Below are 20919 nucleotides of genomic sequence, written 5' to 3'. Positions count from 1 at the left end.
GGTCCGCATCCACAAGGTCCGCATCCACAAGGTCCGCATCCACAAGGTCCGCATCCACAAGGTCCGCATCCACAAAGTCCACATCCACAAGGCCCACAACCAGGACTGCAAGGTCCGCAACAACCCGCAGAATTGGCTAGGGCACTAAACGGAAAGTTTACCATGCATGATTGGACAAAAGATGTTGGCGAAAATGGTGTAAAATTGGAACACGTTTTTAATGTCGTTTGTGGATCGTATTGCCAAATGTACCGTGTTGCAGGACGTTCGGCAGTGGTTCTGTCAAAGCCTTGAAACATTGGTGAATTTATCTGTATGTCAGGGCAGCTGCACAGGCTGTTAGAGATGTCTGCTTTGGCAGTACTGTCGTCTTTGGCAGCAGAGTCAACTTTGGCAGCACAGTCAACTTTGGCAGCACAGTCAACTTTGGCAGCACAGTCAGCTTTGGCAGCAGAGTCGGCTTTGGCAGCAGAGTCGGCTTTGGCAGCAGAGTCTACTTTGGCAGCAGAGTCTACTTTGGCAGCAGAGTCGGCTTTGGCAGCAGAGATTGTTTTGGCAGCAGAGTCGGCTTTGGCAGCAGAGTCGGCATCGGCAGCAGAGTCGGCATTGGTAGCAGAATCCGTTTTGGCAGCTGAGTCGGCTTTGACAGCAGAGTCTAGCTCAGAACAATTTCGGCTCATAGTCGGTTTGCTGGGTAAACAGGGATTATTCGAGAGGTTAGCAACAGCGTAGTAAGGATGGCTTTTCGAAGAAAAGTGCTTATGTATTCTTTGGAGCTGACAGTAGTTTAGATTCTCATTCCTTGCTACCCAGATGGATACATCAGATTTGCTATTCAGGACATATTTGCGAGAAATTGATACTTTCTTGTTGACGTGCAGGTACGCCTCGGATGCGGTGTGCAGCAACGGGTGACAACTTCTAGTTGGTAACGATTTCAAATTGCTGCGGTTCTTTTGCGCCAACATCCTAGACGCCAGAACGTGGTACTTCAATCTTTGTTCTACCATTGGCTCTACTCTATTATTGGCATTCTTCAAAATGGAATTTGCTGTAAAGATAATTGTTCAATGTAATGACAAATATCCTAATATGTCTTCTACAGAAAAACGGCGTAAGGAAGTTGAAGTGAAACAGCGATGTAGTTTATTTACTTCTCTTATTAGATTAATTTAAAAAAATGTATAGTTTTTCAGATAGAATAGAATATCTTATATCCTGTAATTTATTATTTTATTATATTATTTATTACATTATATTAAATTAGATGAATAATAAGCATTAGGACTTCAGTTGGACTTCAAAAAATCAGTCGTTTGTGTTTCATATAGTTCAAACGTGTCATGTCTTAGCAGTTATAACTAAAGAGCAAATTTTATTAAGGTTGATAAAATAGTTACTTAATTTTATTGGTAATGAAATTAAGACTCGCTTGTGTGAACGACATTACAAAATGTAGGGGTGAACACGTCGCGACTGCGAAACACCGGCCAGTGTGTAATAAAATAACGCCACAGAAAAGACTCTGAAGGTGGTTTTTCCACCGGCGAGACGAGACGAGGATTGAAATTTGTAAAAATTTGACAAAATTTCAATTCTCTCCTAGCCCATCTTCGGTGGAAATGGTCTGGATGTACGAGGATGGGCGAGGCAAGAATTGAAATATTATATTTGTTGATATATTAATGAACCGTATTGCTGCCTACATAGAGTATTATACTCTGCAACGGAAACACTATTTCTGGCGCGATCGCGCGAGTGCCCGCACGGTCTCGCGCGAGTTCGCGGTGGTTATTAATGTCAATTGCGAGATTGTTTGGTATGTCCGATTTGAGATTTTAAAAAAGATGGTTTCATCCGATTCTTCTTCCGTTAACACATTTAATAATAATAATGTACGGGACATGTTACTTCAGCCGCGTATTTATTGCTAGATGAACTGAACAGTACGGAATCTTCACTATCCAAAATAGCGAACTCGCGCGAGCTATTAATATCATTTTTTACAGGGAATAGGCCGGTGACATTTCGATCCTCGTCTCTCCTCGTCTCGTCTTGCGTCTCTGGTGGAAAACCACCTTTATGCATGTGAATGGATTAGTAAAACCTGTAACATGATAGTTTACAAAATAAACTAGTACAAAATAAAATAGTTTTAACGAGCGATAACGTTGTCTCTGCTACAGAAGAAAGGATCAATACTTGCAAATGCATATGTGGGATTGTTTATTCCTCGAACTACCTTTGTGACGAATCAGCTGTCTATTGACTGATTGTAGGGCTGTGCAGTAATTTCTTTCATAAATAACATTTATTGCAACAGAACAAAAAAGATAGATGTAAAGGAAAAATGTTCGCCATTTTGTAATCAAGCAATTTCACCAAGCTATATTTTGGATAGAATATAGAACATCCAGATGGGTAGATGAACAGAGAAAAATCATGATACTTACACCGAATGACGAGATTTTTTTTCTGCGTGGTAGTAGCAATGGAGCAATTTTTAACATATTTTAAGAAAATTGTATTTCTTTGTGAAAGCACCTTTTTCAAAGCAAAAGCCATATTGCTGAAGCGTGTATGTATTTTAAACTTTAAATTTTGAATTTTTCTTGATTATGTATGATGGTAAGTGGATTGTTGTGTGGATGTCAGGCGAAGCTACGTTGAATAGAGGGACTGAAAACTAAGCCTTTAATGAGAACAGAAACGAGTGCAGCCATCTGCACGCTGCTTACGGTTCTATAAACATATGTCAAGGTTTGTCATGTTGTTGTCCATGGTATGTCATCCAAAATGTCACAGCAGAGATATTTCGAAAAAAACATGGTGTCAGTCGATCGCAAACGGTTTTTGGTATGTATAGAATACTTATGTTTCACAGACATGAGTAGTCCTTGACGCTCGACACAATGAGATGGTACAGGCAGTAGACACCAGGATGACATGAGTTAAAAAGTAAGTAAAGTTCAGGAGACGGCAAAACTTTCTATTTATTTTAAATTTATTATCAAAGGTGTTAATTTGGAATTTTAAAGTATGTAAAAGCCAGTGTGTGAATATGAAGGATTTTGGTAATTCGTATTATTATCAAAAAGTTTTAAAGAGAGATCTCGCCCTACTGTTTTTAAATACTCCTGTCGTCTGCAATATTAAAAAACCATGAACCATCTTATTTTAATTAATAAACAATGTATTATATGCGTAACATATACTTAAGCCTACGTATAGATTATTAAATAATTATGTTTATTGATTAAAATACGAAGGTTCAGGTTTTTCATTTCATACAGATATACATATTTATATACAATATATACAGATGTTCCGTTCTTCTGGAGGCGATATTTTAACAAAAGTTTACAGCTTGATGTGCTATTGACTGTACCTATATGTTCCAAATCATAAACACCAATAAAAACAAAATAGTTCTTACATTGTCGTTATTTTTGCTTTTCAACGCACCAATGCAATTGCAATACACCATGTACGATCAATACTAAAAAGTTTTTTGCAACACCGGGTTGATTTTTCTTTCGATGTTGAGGTATATGTATTAGGTATCTATTTTATTTTATTACGAACCTTAAAGCATTAAATTTTAATGATGTTTTCAATGAAACAGATATTAATGTAGCGTTTAGAAATTTCCATGAAATTTTCATTTCATTATATAATCTCTGTTATCCCAAACGCCGTTATAAGGTTAATACAAAAACTAGTGGTCCTAAATGGGTATCTAAAGCGCTAAGAAAGTGTTGTAAAATTAAAAGAGAATTACGTTTTAAGTATTACAAAAGCAAAAACAAAACAGATAAAGTAAAATATAGAAATTACTCAAAAATTTTAAAAAGATGTATTTTGAATGCCCAAAAGAAACATAATACTAATTTTATTAAACATAACAAGAATGTATGTAAGGCCTCGTGGGCAGTTATAAAGGGCCATAACGTACAAAAACCACCCATTACGGTTATAACTGAGTTAAATATACAAAACACAAGAGTGATAGAGCCATTACAAATGGCTTTAGCTTTTAATCGACATTTCATAAATTTGACCAATGATAATAACATTATATTGGACAAACATAAGTATGACAATTTAACAGAGGTACAAATGACATTAAATTCGTTCTACATAAAACCGTTCGTAACCTATGACATTATTAAAATAATACAATCTTTGAACAATACAAATGCCTGTGGCTATGATGAAATCTCGACAAAAATTTTAAAACAATGCGGGAATGAATTGGCACCAGTCTTAACATACTTAATAAATCTATCCTTTGAAAGGGGCATGTTTCCTGATGTATTAAAGGTATCAATAGTGAAGCCTATCTTTAAGAAGGGGGACAAGTCGGAACTATCCAACTACCGGCCAATTACTCTCATCCCGACATTAGCCAAAGTTTTTGAAAAATGCATGTACATTAGATTGATAGACTATTGCACAAAATTCAACCTTATAAGACCGGAACAATTCGGCTTTCAAAAGGGAAAATCAACAGCTGAGGCGGTTTTCAATATTGCCGGAATGGTGACCAAAGCTCTTGATACACAAAAACACAGCACAGTATTGTTCCTAGACATGTCTCAAGCTTTCGATTTTGTAGCACATGAGAGACTGCTGACCAAATTAGAAAAATATGGTATTAGGGGCATAGCACTGAGTTGGTTTAGGTCGTACCTATATAGCAGACAGCAACGGGTGGAGTTAAGCTACCTGGATCAAAATAAAAATATTACCACATGCTGTTCGACTAATGATTTCAATAAGTTTGGTGTTCCTCAGGGAAGCATACTTGGCCCATTACTATTTTTGTTGTACAAATTGACCTGCTTGATTTAATGACCTGCCCCTGATAACTCAGCACAAAATTGTCATGTTTGCAGATGACATTGCAATAGTCATCAACTCAAATAATAACGACGTCAATCATTATGAAGCCGAAATTAATGACACAATGAAATCTGTAATAGTTTGGTTAAATAGAAACAATCTACATGTGAATTTGGATAAAACTAAATATGTCCAATTTGCTGTTAAGAGACGTACACCAATGAATATTACTATAAAATATGATGGAAAGATCATACAAAGTTTAGAGACAGTAAAATTTTTGGGTATTCTAATAGATAAAAAACTGAGCTTTACCAATCATATTGACAGCATCTGCAGCAAAATAAACAGATTTGTGTACGTCCTTCGTGGATTAAGACGAGTTGCCTCTAAAAGAATATGCTTGTTTGCCTATCACGGCTACATTGCGTCGGTACTACGTTACGGATTGATTATATGGGGTAATGGAACATATGTAGAGCGAGCTTTTGTAACTCAAAAAAAGTGTATTCGAGCAATGTGCGGCATTGGCCCACGGTAATCTTGCAAGCCGCTGTTTAAGGATTTAAATATTTTGACCTTACCTTCCATGTATATATATGAAGTTTGCAAATTTGTTAAAGAGCATTCACAACTGTTTAAAAAATCGATAGATATTAATCCACGCGCGAAAAGACACCCAAATAGACTTGTCGCTGAAAATATACCTAAGACTACACTGTACTTAAAAAGTTCATATTATATGTGCATGAGAATTTATAATAAGTTGCCAATAGAAATAAAAAACTTGACATATAAAAGAATGACATCTGAATTGTATAAATATTTAATTAAAAAAGGTTATTATAGTGTAAATGACTACCTAAAAGACTAAATTTTGCATGCTTTTGTATAATGGCTGAATAGCAGTACCTACTCAAATGTAACAACTACCATCCTGTAAAAAACCTATTCAATGCAAATAAAACTTACTTCATTTCATTTCATTTCATTTCATTTCGATATTAAAAATTGTAATCAAGTTCTTGTTTACCTTGTTTAGTCCGTTGATATACCTATAAACTGGTATGTTTTTTTTCGTTCCGTTATTGTTTTACACACAGTACAGTAAACCATATTTGCACTTTTTTATAAACACTTATTAAAAATATTATGTATAAAATATATAAGTCAATTCATGTGAACATTTTGTTCAGTGAAATAATATAATGACTGAACAAGTCGTTACTTACTGCACTGTGTATACGGCAACGTATACACAGTGGCGGATTTGCCCTAACGCCCAGTAGGCCCGAGCCGAGCCGAGAGCGGCCAGGTTTTAGGGGCGGCCAGTCGTGACAAAAAATTAACTGATGATAATAAGAAATAACTCAAAGTACCTAAATATTCTAAAGGCTCACGCACATTATGGCGGGCCGCACTGCACACCGTATAACAATAATCTTCCTAAATAATTTTCGTACATTTTATTTATAAAATATAGATATGTCTATCAGTATATGACGAGTACTGAGAAAGGGGTGGCTGGTACTAACTACATGGCCCAGGGCTAAGGGCGGCTAAGACTGCAAATCCGCCACTGCGTATACATTTCAAAAAACACTAAATAGACGAGCTACGTGTATATCGCCAGCCCTGAGCTCTTGCACCGTCCGAGCCGGTTTAGACAAGTTTCTCTCCGTAAGCGATGAAGCCGCCGACGCTCACTTACACATGCGCCTCAAGCTTGTACTAGGTCAAGAGCACGTCAAACTTGACACTTAAGACTTCAATCCAACTCTATGCCGCTTACGATAAGAACGGTCCAAAGTACAAATTGTCACGCTTGATGTGCTCTTGACTGTACTAGTGTACCTGTCATAGTGCGGTTGTATGTCTCTGTTCCTTTTCTATAGTCATGTTCCAGGATGTCGCATGCGAAGTCGTGGGCAGCAATACGGTTCAATAATATAACAACAAATATAATATGGGCAAAATATTGTCCCAAATTTGACTTCTGACACGTTATTTTGGCACTGAAATGTGTCAGCGTTATTATTATTACAATGCATTTTGTCACATAGTAATATTAATAAAACAAAGGCTATGCTCTTGACTTTCGTGTACCAATTCGTTGACAGTTATTGTTTGTTAGTATTAAGATCAAAAGTGATTAAATTTTTCGAGTTACGGTATGCATTGATACCTACAATATTGTTTTTTCATTTTTCTGTTTAATACAGATTTTGCTTATATTATCATTTGTCGATTCATTTATTTGGCCGTTCATTAGTTATTTCGAAATCGAGACAATATCGCAGCGTACGAGAACAGACTATATGGTCTGTCTATAGTAGCGAATAAATGCAAAAATCGATTTATAAAAATGTTCATATGTTGACAAACATCAATTGTTATTCTATCTTATTTCAGAATGTGCTCACAACTCCATCTATTTGTTTGAAGCGAACTAAAACGAATATATAGAAGTTTTTTGGATTAATTTCGTTACAGTGGCGGCCGCCAGATAGCGTTCATTCCATTAGTAAAAAAAGAATAAAGTTAGAAGCGTGTCCAAAAATTTACCAGATTCCACTAAGTCATAACATTTTGATTTGAGAACAGAAAACAAAAGGTGGTTTTATTATTGGGTCTTCGCGGATAGCATTTCTACCAAAAAAAATAATAATAATAATAACGCACGTCACTTGGTACCATAAAAAACAGTATAAAAAAACTACCACAAAAATATTTATAAAAAAGTCATTAACTAATTGCATTTTTTTCGATCTAAATGTACGGACGTGTGTCAGCCACCGTTCAAAAACCAAAAAGCAATGGCTTTGCGAACTCGCTAACTCACTTGTAATTTTGTTTGCCTTGTCCAGAACCTCAAATTAAATAGTAAAGAAGGTCATACATAGATATGGTCAGTGAGCATAGTATAATATCATGGGATATGGTCATATAGTGCATAAAATATTAAAGTCTGAATATTACTTATACCATAACGTAAAGCTGCATCCACATAACCATTTGTAGCCTAGTACAGAAATGTCATTGTTTTTAGCTGTTATGGCTGCCTGTAAAGTTACTACTTGCCAAATGTTCTTCAAAGCAAATACAAATCTGTTTACTAGCTCTTTCCACTTGTACGTGAGGCGCACTATAAGTTATTGCTTTTCAAAATATTCTCCGTTAGCGTTAATGCACTTTTTCATACGAATGAACCAATTTTGAAAGCATTTATGCCACTCCTCCGTGACAATCTCTGAAACATAATTTTCATACTCTTTCTCTTCGGGTGATGAAAATCGACATATTACGACAGCTTCTTCAGGTGACCGCGTAAATGGTTCTTAATTTTTGGAAATAAATAAACGTCACAAGGCGCCAGGTCGAGACTGTACGCGGGATGGCTCATAAGGTTAACGTTGTTCACCTTCAAAAATTCATTTGTCCGTCTGGCCGTGTGAGAACTGGCATTATCGTGGTGGAAAATGATACGGTGTTTACGGTTATTTTTACGGAGTTAGTCAATAACTGCCGGCAAAGAAATGGTCGTGTACCAATCACTATTCACGTAACAAAGATTCTCCAAAGCAACAGTACCCAAGTGTCCAGTTTTATTAAAAAAGAAGCAATCATCCACTTAGAAGCACTTTGCACGCGCGCCACTTTGGTTGGTTGGTTGCTGCTTTGTTGTGGGATCGTAACTATAAATCCATGTTTCGTCACCTGTTCCTATGCTCCACACCAAATTTGACGCCCCTTCGTTGAATCTGGTAAGCATGGCATTGCACCAAGTGACGCGATCCGTTTTTTGAGCCTCAGTCAAATTGTGTGGGATCCATCGAGAGAGCTCAGCTTTTTCACACCCAAATGTTTGTGTAATTGTATTTGACAAATGCCTATGCCTAAGGATGCCCGAAACTCAGGGTATGTCACATGCTTGTTTGTTTTAATCATACGGCGCACAGCATCGATGTTTTTGTTGTTCACAACCGTGGGCGACCATCACGAAATTCGTCACTGAGATTCACACGACCGTGTTTGAATTCTGCAAACCAGCTATAAATAGTCGTCTTGCATGGTGCTTCATCACCAAAAGCAGTGAAGCCGAGCGAAGCTCCGCTGAGCTGTTAAATTACACTCAAAATCTTAGAAAGTCATACTACGAAAATTTTCATGAGCCCATAGTACCTACCCCTGAGCTACATAAAAAAAATGATAAATATGTTTAAATTAATTTTGGTAGTTTTATGTTTGGACCTCAAAAAGAAGACAAATGAGCAATAAAAATAAAATTTAGAATCTTATTTTTTAAACTAAAATGTTTTTATATTTGCATACTAATATTATATCAATTATAGTATAATTTATTCTGAAATGGCCTCTGCTTTTTCATATACTAACCTAACCTACTGAGTGGAGGGTGCAACTAATCAACCAAGATTTATTAGGAGATCAATATCAAAAGATATACTGGTTGTAAAAGTCATCAATCGTTAAAAGAAAAGGTCAATAATAAAAAAAGAGGATCAAATCATTTTTTAATACCAAATATGAATTTAGTGTGCTTAGTAATAGTGTTACTTTGAGTGCAGCTCATTTATAATTTATCCGTATATCAACAATTATATACTCACAAAATAGACGGAACAATTAATGCATATATCAATCATAAAAAAATATCGTTTATTTAAAAAAGTACACTTTTACAATAGATAAATTATTTATTTGAGGATCAAATAAAATTATCCCATTTTTATTCATATTTTTTTTAAGGCTTTCCATTACATACTTCTCGTTTATAAACGGATAATTGAGTATTATGTTTAAAGAAAAATAATCAATCACCTTATTCGCAATAAGATCCTGAATGGATTATACATGTATTCTTAATTCCACAATTTTGAGCTGTATTTGGTTTCATGAGCGTTATAAATTATAATAAAATAATTTTTTTGTGTCTATATACTTCAGCAGTCTAATTATAAAGCATATAATGAGTATTAGCATTAATATACAAAGATCGAGCCAACACAGAAAATCCTTCGATCCGACTAGAGTCGAGCCAATGTCTGTTGCTTCACCGTGGCTACAGATCGAGTCAGCCATTCTTACGAATATATCTATAATATATCTGTTACAGTGACATCTTTGTATTGGGCTTATACGGCTTTTTACCGTAGCCCTACTTTGTGAGTAACTTATGAAAATTTCTTCACTCGGACCGGTACCTTAACAGCTACTAAAAGACTACAGACGTCGGATCGAAAGAATTTTTCTGTTTGTTCAATCTTCGTATCAATAATAATAACAAACTCGTCGAATATTTTCACAAAAAAAATATATGAATATCATGGTAGTAAAAACATCATGATCTTTAAAAAAATAAGTATTGCAAACAACGAGTATTATAGGTATCAAATGTTATTAATTGCAATACCTGAAGAATCGTTGGTACTATGCAATAATAAACAATAATAATGAATATAAAATAAAGTAGTATAAATACTGCTTGCCTAAATACAACGAAGTCAAGTAAAACGAAATGTAATTTTTTCAAAAAATTGTTTCAAAAGAAAGTCATCGACACTGTAGAATTAATTATCCAATAAAAGTAGTATTAGTCGGGTATTAAACTTTTCGTCGTTTGTAAAGTAACTAAAGCACTTGTGTTATGGAAATCGGAAAGAACGGCGGTACTACAAACGCAAACTCGAGACAATACAGCTATAGTCCATTTGTTTAGGTACTTAACTAAATGTAAACAATCTTCATACATCTTTTTATTGAACCATATACGTTACAAATCAATAAGTATAAAAATAGGCATGCAATTTCATATGAAGCTAAGTATTTGTATTTGAAGGTAAAGAAAAATTATTTTATAAATGTATACATATTTTATAAATAGACATCTCAAGATTATTTACATTTAGTTAAGTATCTAAACAAATGGACTATATTACACAACTTTTTCTTTTCTGGGTCACAAATTAACAGTTGTACTGAACTGGTTTTGAGACCATATAGTTCCTTTTTGTATCTTCGTAAGCCATAAAAGAATGCCATTAAAAATACGATTGGTGCTGGCCCGCCAAAGCGGCAGCAGTTACTATCCGCTAATACAGGTCAAATCCTTTTGTGGGGTCTGGCTGGATGTTACTTGACTGGTTAGCAACCAGTAGTTAGTTCGTAAGTACTGTAACTATCTATTTTTTATGAAAAATAAATAGTGACAGACACAACATTAACACGAGGAATAAAAGTATACTAGCTGTTCTTGACAGTCGTGTTCGCAAAATTAGTAGCAGTAGAGCTCCTTGTGAAGTGGGGTGTCCAGGGTAGTAATCCCACCTTACCTATTTCTGCCGCCAAGCTGTAATGGCAGCATTACTGTGTTCCGGCTTTGAAGGGTAAGGGTGCTGGTGAATTTACAGGCACATGGGACTTTTCAACATACATATGTCTCAGGGTGAGCATTCATATGTCTGAGGCGCAGTGGCACTGCGTCTCAGATCTTTGTGATTTAAAACTCTGAGGGTCGTATTCCAGAACTCTACTCAATGCTCAAGTCAGGACTTGAGCAGACTTGAGTATGATTTCAAGCACTGGAAATACGACCCTAATGGCAAGGACTTGAGTATGATTTTCAGTGCTCACTGTAATACTCAAGTCCTGACTTGAGTATTGTGTAGAGTTCTGGAATACGACCCTGATTGTCACTGCAACTGTTATAAGACAGGCGTGTAGCTCATCACAGGCCCACGACTTTTTCATCTCGTCACTTGATATTGTAAAAAAAATCACTTTCATTTAAGGGGCAATTATACACTTCTATGATAGGATTCCAGGTGATATTTAAAATGTCCCATTTACAAGGTTCGAAACACAGATATTTCTTTAGAAAGACGCCGCAAGTGTACGTACTTCGCGTGCCCAAGGTAAGTGAATTTCACTTAGTTACCGCTGCTACACTTCAGATCGCGCTCGACCGTTATTACCAGTCGGAAACGCGAAAAATGCATAACTGTGCCATTATAAACTGCAAAAATATCGTAACTGTGGGCAAACGGGTAAACTGGGACGTTTGCTTCTACGGGCAAGTGATTTTGTAATCAGAAGATGCATAATTAATTTTAAAAACAATTATTTTGGTTTTGTATGAATTTCAAGAAAACAAATATGCTACCGAGTGTATACCCCATGATTTGTAATACATTGCGGCTTTTACGTGTGCGGTACATTTGTGATCCTTTGTTAATACGCCATGAATATTGAACGAACGTACTTTTTTATTGCATTCAGTTTCGTGGTACGGACGCTTGTACCTTTCTCTGGCCAAATTTAACATTTAGTGATACGTTAGGCAACACTGTTCTCGATTGTGATCGATTTTAAAATCAAAGGGACGAAAATTATTATGACCTTAGCAATATTATAAAAATATTCTATAACTCTTTTGTTATAACGTTTAGTAACGTTTCGTTTTTTTTTTCAGTTTTGTAGTATCTATTATAAGTAGTATCTGTAAATTCGATAATTTTTGCAGCACGTTGCCTAGAATGTCCGAATACAGTGAGCAAATAATTACATACATCGCCGGATATGTAGTACGAGTAATACAAAATATATATATATATATAATGCAAAGAATTAACAGTGCGCTGTCTTTACTAAAACCTGGAGTTGGTTGTACGTATTAGTTCGTTGCTTTCGAGGACAAAGGTGGTCTAGTTTATCCCACTTAAGATGCTACTCGTAGATCCAAATATGCAGAGTAGCAGAGTTAGAAAACCGAGAAATAATAAACAAATCACAAAAATTTCACACGAGGCCGTCATTAAGTAAACTCGTCTGATTTTACCATATTTTGTCAGCAATAACATTTTCATTTGTCTTGCCATTCATCAGTTTGATCAATTATCAACAGAAAACCATGTAGTAAAATTAATTAAGGCAGTCGCAAGTTCATATATTGATGTGCATTTTCATTATTTAAGTTAATCGATAAGATTTTCTATTACAAAAAGATACTTAAAAAAAAAACTCGTTTTATTAGAAGGACAATAATTTTAATAATTGAAGTCGATTAACAATTAAAGACTATTTTTTTTTAAGTAATCAACATTTTTTTTAAAACAAGTAAAATTTTTATTACTTAGGACTTAACTATCTTATTCTAGTATTTTTCTACTATATTAATATTAAGACTACATGTAATCAACAAATACTTGAACAAAAATTATTCTATTTAGAATCGATTAATTGAATTGAATACGCGTATTTACGTGTATTCCGTTCAATCAATCGATTTAGAGCGAGTGGAAGGAGGTTTTCATCACTAAATAGTTCTTGTGACGTCATAGTGGGTATAAAAATGGCGGGTTTTTGAAGTTACGAGTACAGATTTTACAAAGATTATTTTTATTTTAAGTATGTTATGAAGAAAAACGAAGAAAGAAATAGGGATGAAGAAAGTTAGAACTACATTCCTTATTTTAAACCAAATTACAAAAGGATTTATCATTAAAATACCACTTAAAAGTCTAATAAACCCAAATAAGTGAACTAAGTTAATTTTAAGTAAATTTATGAAAAAGTGAAAACATAATGTATTAGAATTTAGAACTATAATGGCAAATATTACTGAGGATCCCGATAATTAAACGAAGACGTGTCTCAAAGGACTTGTATCCAAGCCAAAACAATTAATAAAAAAAAATCATATTGGGTACAAAAAATGTGGCACCCTTGGTTTTCATACAAATTGCTGTACTTGCGGCATCTATCTAGATATATGTTTGTGGTTTAAAACTATAGTGAAACAAAAACTTTGTTCTAAAGGTTTATTGTGAGTGTGTACGTTAGTGTGTGCGTTAATTGTCAGTGATCGGAACTGAGGGAGTTAATTTACCTAAAGCATGAACGTTTTCTTAGTATTAAGACACACTCATTTATCATCATTGCATATCAAATTTCTTTTTTACTGTTTATTTTCTAAATATTCCAGAAAGCAGGGGGCCTACTATGAGCTCTTAGAGCAATCCTATTTTATAACGCACACGCTCACACACTCAACACTAGGGAAACCCTGTGTCGCGGGTGCCATGGACACACACATAGACAACCACAAATTACACCCAAACTCACGAGAGAAATAAATGTAGACCATACAGATATTTCTCCCTGCCCGGGAATCGAACCTGGGACCTCTGCGTGGCAGTCCGGTATAGTACCGTTCGGCCACGGAGGCAATTGAAAGAAAAGTTGAGTTTAAGCCTGTAAGTAAGTAACTATGAATAAGGTGAGTCAATTTATGAATAAAAGTTGTGAATTACAATTGTAATGTTTAGTCATTATCATTGAAATTAATAAGGTGAGTTTGTAATTTGATAACATAATTTGGAACGTATCTTGTATTCGTACATTTTCATTGATTGCATTAAAGTCAAATTTGACACTATTTAAAAGTTATTTTACGATTTTCGGTCAATAAAATTATTAAAATGATTAAAATTCCATTTAAAAATTGCAAGAACATTCATGCCAATAATTTATCAACAATACTTTAAAGATTGGGAATTCGAACTAAAATATTCAAAAAACGCTCAAAAATAGAGTTTATATAATGATAATTGGCTATATAGCCTTTATAGATAACAAATAATTATGAAACTGAAAATATAATAAAATAAACGAAATTTCTTAAAAATGTAACAAAGTCTAATAAAAGTTAGTCACGGAGTAACTTTTTTTGAATTGCTTATTTTTACAGATGTTTGCACGTCATGATACGATTTTGCTACGAAAGAAAAGGTGAACGGATATCGAATGGGGAACGTAAACTGCATGGACAGTGAATTGTTTTCGTGAGGTCATAGTACGAATTTGACAGGCAATCTAACTTACAGGCTTAAATAGGAGTGCTCTAAGAGCTCATAGTAGGCCCCCAGGTTGTCTCACTTTATTTTCTAAATGGTTAAGTGCTACATATAAACACAATAACAATATTATTTTTTGAGACAATAGTTTGTAACAAAATCTTACACACAAAGAATTCTAAGATTTTGAAAGTCGATGTATTAATTGTATTATAGTTGTTTTCTTGGCACTAATTTTACCTACCTATTGAAATAACGTACACATTTTAAACACATAAAAAGATATTTTTATCATTTATTTGTATGAAATTAAATCTTTTGCATTTCAATTAAAGAAATAAAAAAGAAATATTATCTCATGATGTAAATGAAAAATTAAATTAATTTAATTGATACGCAATACCCATACATTCCGCTCGGTTATGCGAAACGAATGTATTGTTTTGGGTTGTAATGATAAGCTTAATACTATAATCGTAAGTAGGTGTATAAAATGTGTACGTTATTACAATAGGTAGGTTTTCTGGTGAAATTACAGGCTTATGGGACTTATGTCTCAGGGTCACCCTGTCCCTCGTCAGATATTTGCAATTAAAGCTCTGAGTGGCACTGCAACTGTTATTGATAGGCGTGTAGCTTACCATCATGCTTACGACTTGTTCGTCCCGTCACTTAATATTATAAAATAAGGTAATTTAAAATAGGTAGGTAATGTAAAAAACTTAATTTACGAAGAGATAGGGACAGATTACAAGCTTTTGACATGTGGTGCTGGAGGAGAATGAAGGGCATAAGTTGGATAGAAGAGAAAACCAATGAGAATGGTAAACGAGAAAAGAACGATCCTGAATGCTATAGAGCATAGACGCGGGAAAATGATTGGATATTTGATACGACACGACAACTACTTTAAGGTCTTAAATTAATAATTTTGGAATGAAATATCGAGTGGAAGAGGGGAAGACCAAATAAAGGAAAAGGCCGGTGTCGCGTCATATAAGGAGGTCAAGGAGCTGGATTATGAGAGGGATGACTGGAAGATGCTCCACCGACAAGAGTATAATAACTCTTAAGTTTGTTGATGATAATGAGGTAATTTAGTTTCAATATAAAACACTTGCAAAATCTTGCACACAAAGATCCTGACGCAAATCTTTTGCCTCATCAACACTCCTCAATGCTTTTATACATGCTCGTCGGCTAAGAGTCTATACAATGGCTTTGGTTGATTCCGTATAACAGTGAAAATGAGGAATCAATCACTTTGGTAAAAGTATATGGTAAAATTGAGGACATACACTGATTATATCGAGTTCTTAGGTTTTCGCGATTGTTACACATAGGAAATTAAACTATTTTTCCGGATTTAAATCGCGTATATTTGTTTTTTCAAACAAACCGACGATTCGGGCCCTTTACAGGTAGCATGGTAACATTGACTGAGGTGGTACAGTCTTCAACCAGTTATGTCTAATAATAGGGGTTTAAATATGAAATTGCCGATTTATTTTACTGGCCACTTTAAATTAAAATTAAACCTGTATGGTGTCCGATTTCAGAGTAAAACGTTTTTCACACGAAAAGTAAAACATGCTTAACTTAAAAAACATGATATTTGATTGTTCGACTTTCAATTGTTTTTACATTCAGCTTTTAACGTAAAGACAGATACAGCGAAAATCTGACTACCTAATTTTCGAATACGAATTTCCACATGGAGTTAACGTAGCAGAAACTGTCAATGCTGTATTTGGAGAGGATACGGCATACGCAAATACGGCAAACGCCGGCAATACGGCAAATTACGACTTGAAGAAAGAACCACGAGGAAGACTAGTCCCAAATGTAAATAACGTTGAATTGAAGGTAATGATGGAAGCCGATCCGTATCAAACTACCACGAAACGTCATGGTTTAATGTTAGCATACCCACAATATGACATATGGCGTTTGAATAATGACGACGGAACTCGCAGCAAAACAGCTTCACCGTTATTGCTCTATGATAACGCAACACCTCACACTGCTTGAGAAACAGTTTTACTACTACAAGACCTGCAGATATAAATTATCCATCATCCTACATATTCGTCGGACCTCGCCCCGACCGACTACCATTTTTTCCCGCAATTTGATTTTTTTTTTGTATGGAAATAAAATTCCCAGGAAGCAGTACAAAAATCCCTTCACACAGCTGTGGAGTCCAGGTCTCCAGACTTCTATCGCAAAGGTTTAAATGACCTTCCGATTACATGGCAGAAATGTATAGACAACAAGGGAAAAAACTTTGATTAAACAAATATATTTAATCTTAAAAAAAATAGTTTTAATTCTTCAGTGCGAAACGGCAATTTCATACTTTAACCCCTAATATTAATGCAAACCACCCTATCTTTTCACTATAGTTACAATAGTTATTAATTAAATACCTTATTTTTAATTTTACAAAGAAAACATTCCAATTTACGCTACATAAAATTTTACAAATTATTTTATTGAATGAATTTTTATTAAGTTTAATTTATTATTAATTATTAATAGAAATTAGAATAAACTAAAGCATATTAATTAGTACTGCAGTCTTATGTCTGTTTAGGATTTTTCATTAGAGGAATACTGGATCCCAAACTGGTGGTACGGAGAAACCATCTTCCCTGTTGAAATTAGGATGTTTTTTAATTTCAATGGCCTCACGCAGCATCCTGGGCAGATAACGGACTTTTTTTGCAAGGATCTGGGGTTTGTCAAACTTCATTGAATGTGTAGGTTTATCCATGACATGCTCGCAGACTGCAGACTTGTTTACGAGACGGTGTTTGACATCAGCTATACGCGGGTACAAATACTTCGCTTTGTTTGTCCAATATAAGAGAGACCGCACTCACAGTCAAGCTTGTAAACTCCTGCATCCTGTAAGGGGATGTTACATTTCACGGGTCTCAGGAAACGAGAAATCTTCCTCAGGGGCTTGAAATAGGTCTTGATAGATGCACGCCTGAGGACTCTTACGATCTTGTCTGTAACACCTCCCACGTAAGGTAAGATGGCAGGTCTTCGCTCGACTGTTGGTGGTTTCACTGTACCACCTCAGTCAAACGTGACCATGGGACCTGTAAAGGGCCCGAAACGTCGGTTTGTTTGAAAAAACAAATATACGCGATTTAAATCCGGAAAAATAGTTTCATTTCCGATACACTGATTATTTTTACGATGAGAAAATACGATCCCTAAAAATTTTGGCAGTACAAAAAGGACACAAACTTACCTCGAAATTTTACAAGAAACCCGCTGTATTCAATAGGTACTTTACATATACCAATGTTTTTTTTATATCACCTGAACTAAGTAGAACACGTGTAGAACCTATACGATATAGGTACATATTTCAAATGGCGTTAATTTCGTTTGTAAAATAAATAAATTCTGAAGTAAAACCAGTGTTCCTGCCGCTTGACTCAAGCAAAATGAACCGTATTAGTACGGGAAAAATTTGCATTCGAGCTGTGGTAGTATTTCCAGTTAGTCCAATTTTCCATTTTTTTCCAAGTTCCAATCAGTAGGTACTTACTGACCTGTCTTTAGGAAGTCCTCGATTTGGTCGTGGTAAGTTCTGTCTGTGTTAATATAGTCCATCTTCTTTCGTCTATCTAAGCATTCCTTTCATTATCTTTGTTACTTCATATTCTTTCACTTTCAAAGATCGAAAACTTCCATAAATTTATCATAGGTGGCGCTACGAAAGAAACAAGCTGTTTAAATCCAATGCAAATATCTGCAGCAAACGGATAGAAATGCGTTAGATATACTGACTTGATCTGTATCTTAGCTGGTAAGAGCGGTAGCCACGGTGAGGCAACAACCGCTGGTTAGAGTCCAGTCGGATCAAATTAAATTTTATTATTTTGTTTTCCTTTAATTTTTGATCATTCGAGGATGTTAGATATACTTAATTATTCGCTCCATATGTAGTACTTGAAATATATGTAAATATTCATTGCCTATTGCGATCTCCAGTTATAACACATATTAAAAGTTTTAAATAATAAAATACAAGAAATATGTATGTACATACAAAAGGTGTTTTCAACTTTATGACTAACAGTAAAGGTCATTGGGAGACAATCGGGCAACTGTCGGTGAGATATCAACCTAATACAGATAACGTAGACGATATAAGAAAACACAGTTCATGTCAGGAATTTATCGGCTGAAGGTAGCTAAAGATTCTTGGAAAGCGGAGGTTAATTATAATAATAATACTCCATAAAATATCTAACATATTATTTGTTATATATCCACAATTTAATTCCGATGGCACCATGCCATTCTTGATACATGCTGGACACAAACACCATTTATTTTGTTAAGTTCTTTGTCACCTTGAACCACCGCGTGGTTGCTGTAAAAAGAAATCTTACAGTACGTTAGAAAACAAAACACGACACTAATATCAGAAAGACCACTAACGTATAATATGTGTACTAGTGTAAATATTACCGAGGTCCGAGTTTCAATTCGTTGTATGACTAATTTGGGAAACGAACTTTCCTCAATTGGCCCTGGTCTGGGTATGGATATTTTCTTAATTGGTTTTGGTCTGTGTGTTTACTGTTTTTAAATTGGTCCTAGTCCGGGTGTGAACTTATTTTTTTTTATAATATCACTTGACGGTACGAAGAAGTCGTGCGCCTGATGGTAAGCTACACGCCTGTCCATAATTGGCCCTAGGCTGGATGTGAACTTTACTTAATTGGCCCTAGTCTGGATGAGAACATTTCTTAATTGATCCTCGTCTGGGTGTTCTATAGTACGCCAGAGTTAATTGGTGTAATTCTCTGGCACTATTATTATTATATCTACAATAATATTATAAAAACACATTATGAGATTACATTTTTCAAACTTTTTCGCTTTTCTTGGGCAAGTTACTTGAAAAGATGGCCCATTTAATCAAGATTTCACAAAGGCATAATACTAGACACTTTTCATTCTATAAAAAAATAACTTTTTTGCAAAAGGGGCCAAATTTAAATAAATCTCATACCATGATGAAAATAATACTTTTGAGTAGCAGTAGAGCTCCTTGTGAATGAGTTCGTCCAGGAAAATACTCTCACGTTATCTATTTCTGCCGCCAAGCAGTAATGTGAGCATTACTGTGTTCCGGTTTTGAAGGGTATGGGTGCAAGTGAAATTACAGGCACCTGGGACTTGTCAACTTATGTCTCAGGGTGACGGGCGCAGTGGCAGTGCGCCTCAGATCTTTGCGATTTAAAGAGCTGAGTGGCAATGCAACTGTTATGGACATGCGTGTAGCTTACAATCAGGCGCACGACTTGTTCGTCCGTCACTTAATATTATAAAAAAAATGCTCAAAGATTTGGAAGGAAGCTCATAATTTAAGGACCACGGGCTGGTTCGAAACGTGCCGTGCAAAAATTCGACTTAAATACGAGAGTTACTTTAGTTGATATAAATTTAGCCCATAGTATATGTATAAATAAAATCCAATAACTATTGTTCCTACTCATAATTATCACAAGTTATTTGGACAGGGTAAGAAAACAAATTTATCAACCAATCTCAGTTGTTAACATTAAGCTAGTTTATACGCCTATGCCTGGCAATCGGTTTTTTATTAAATCGTTCCATTATTTGTTTACTAGGGCTTGTAATTAAGCTTATAATAATAATATTTCACTACCAGATACTGATAACTGAATGATAATAGATATGTTTATGTTTATCTTCATTTGTAGATAAGAATGTGATTTTTATTTGAAGATAAGTAAAATAATATACGTTTAAATATCATAAACATGCCATATGTATGTTAGATGTAATTACATTAGATTTCATAAGCTACCAGAATTCCAAAATCCAGTACAATATACCACTGTATATTGTACCAAATACAGTACATAGGGCGCACTATAAGTTTCCGGAACTGGCCACTTACTTAAACAATATTTAAAAAGTAATTACAACATTTGAAAATGGAGCTTTTTGGCTGTAGAATACAATATAGTAGTATACATCGATACCTTATATAGTATCGATGGTAGTATAGAATATATTTTATATTATATAAAAAAAATTATTAACCCTTGGTATATTGTCCGAACAATTGAAATTGGAGCATGCTCCGTATGAAACTTATTTTAGACTTCAGCTTATGTTATTACATTTGTCACAAGAGTAA

General features: G+C 34.9%; 2 protein-coding genes across 2 annotated transcripts in view; one reads left to right on the top strand and one right to left on the bottom strand.

Moving 5' to 3' along the window:
• LOC113232361 overlaps positions 1-2580 on the bottom strand; it is a 3473-nt gene extending 893 nt beyond the window's left edge. Inside the window, exons 1-2 of the mRNA XM_026467040.1 lie at positions 2454-2580; positions 22-1051 (exon numbers count right to left, since the gene is read on the bottom strand). Coding sequence (XP_026322825.1) covers positions 22-1051; positions 2454-2565 — 1142 coding nt within the window. The 5' untranslated portion in view covers positions 2566-2580. The remainder of the gene's footprint in view (positions 1-21; positions 1052-2453) is intronic.
• LOC113232362 (zinc transporter ZIP13 homolog) overlaps positions 1-20919 on the top strand; it is a 63741-nt gene that overhangs the window by 20125 nt on the left and 22697 nt on the right. The window lies entirely within an intron of this gene.

This window comes from Hyposmocoma kahamanoa, unplaced genomic scaffold (assembly GCF_003589595.1).
Source record: "Hyposmocoma kahamanoa isolate Upper Pololo Valley unplaced genomic scaffold, ASM358959v1 76, whole genome shotgun sequence".
Classification (NCBI taxonomy): Eukaryota; Metazoa; Arthropoda; class Insecta; order Lepidoptera; family Cosmopterigidae; genus Hyposmocoma; species Hyposmocoma kahamanoa.
This window is presented reverse-complemented; position numbering and strand designations above follow the sequence as displayed.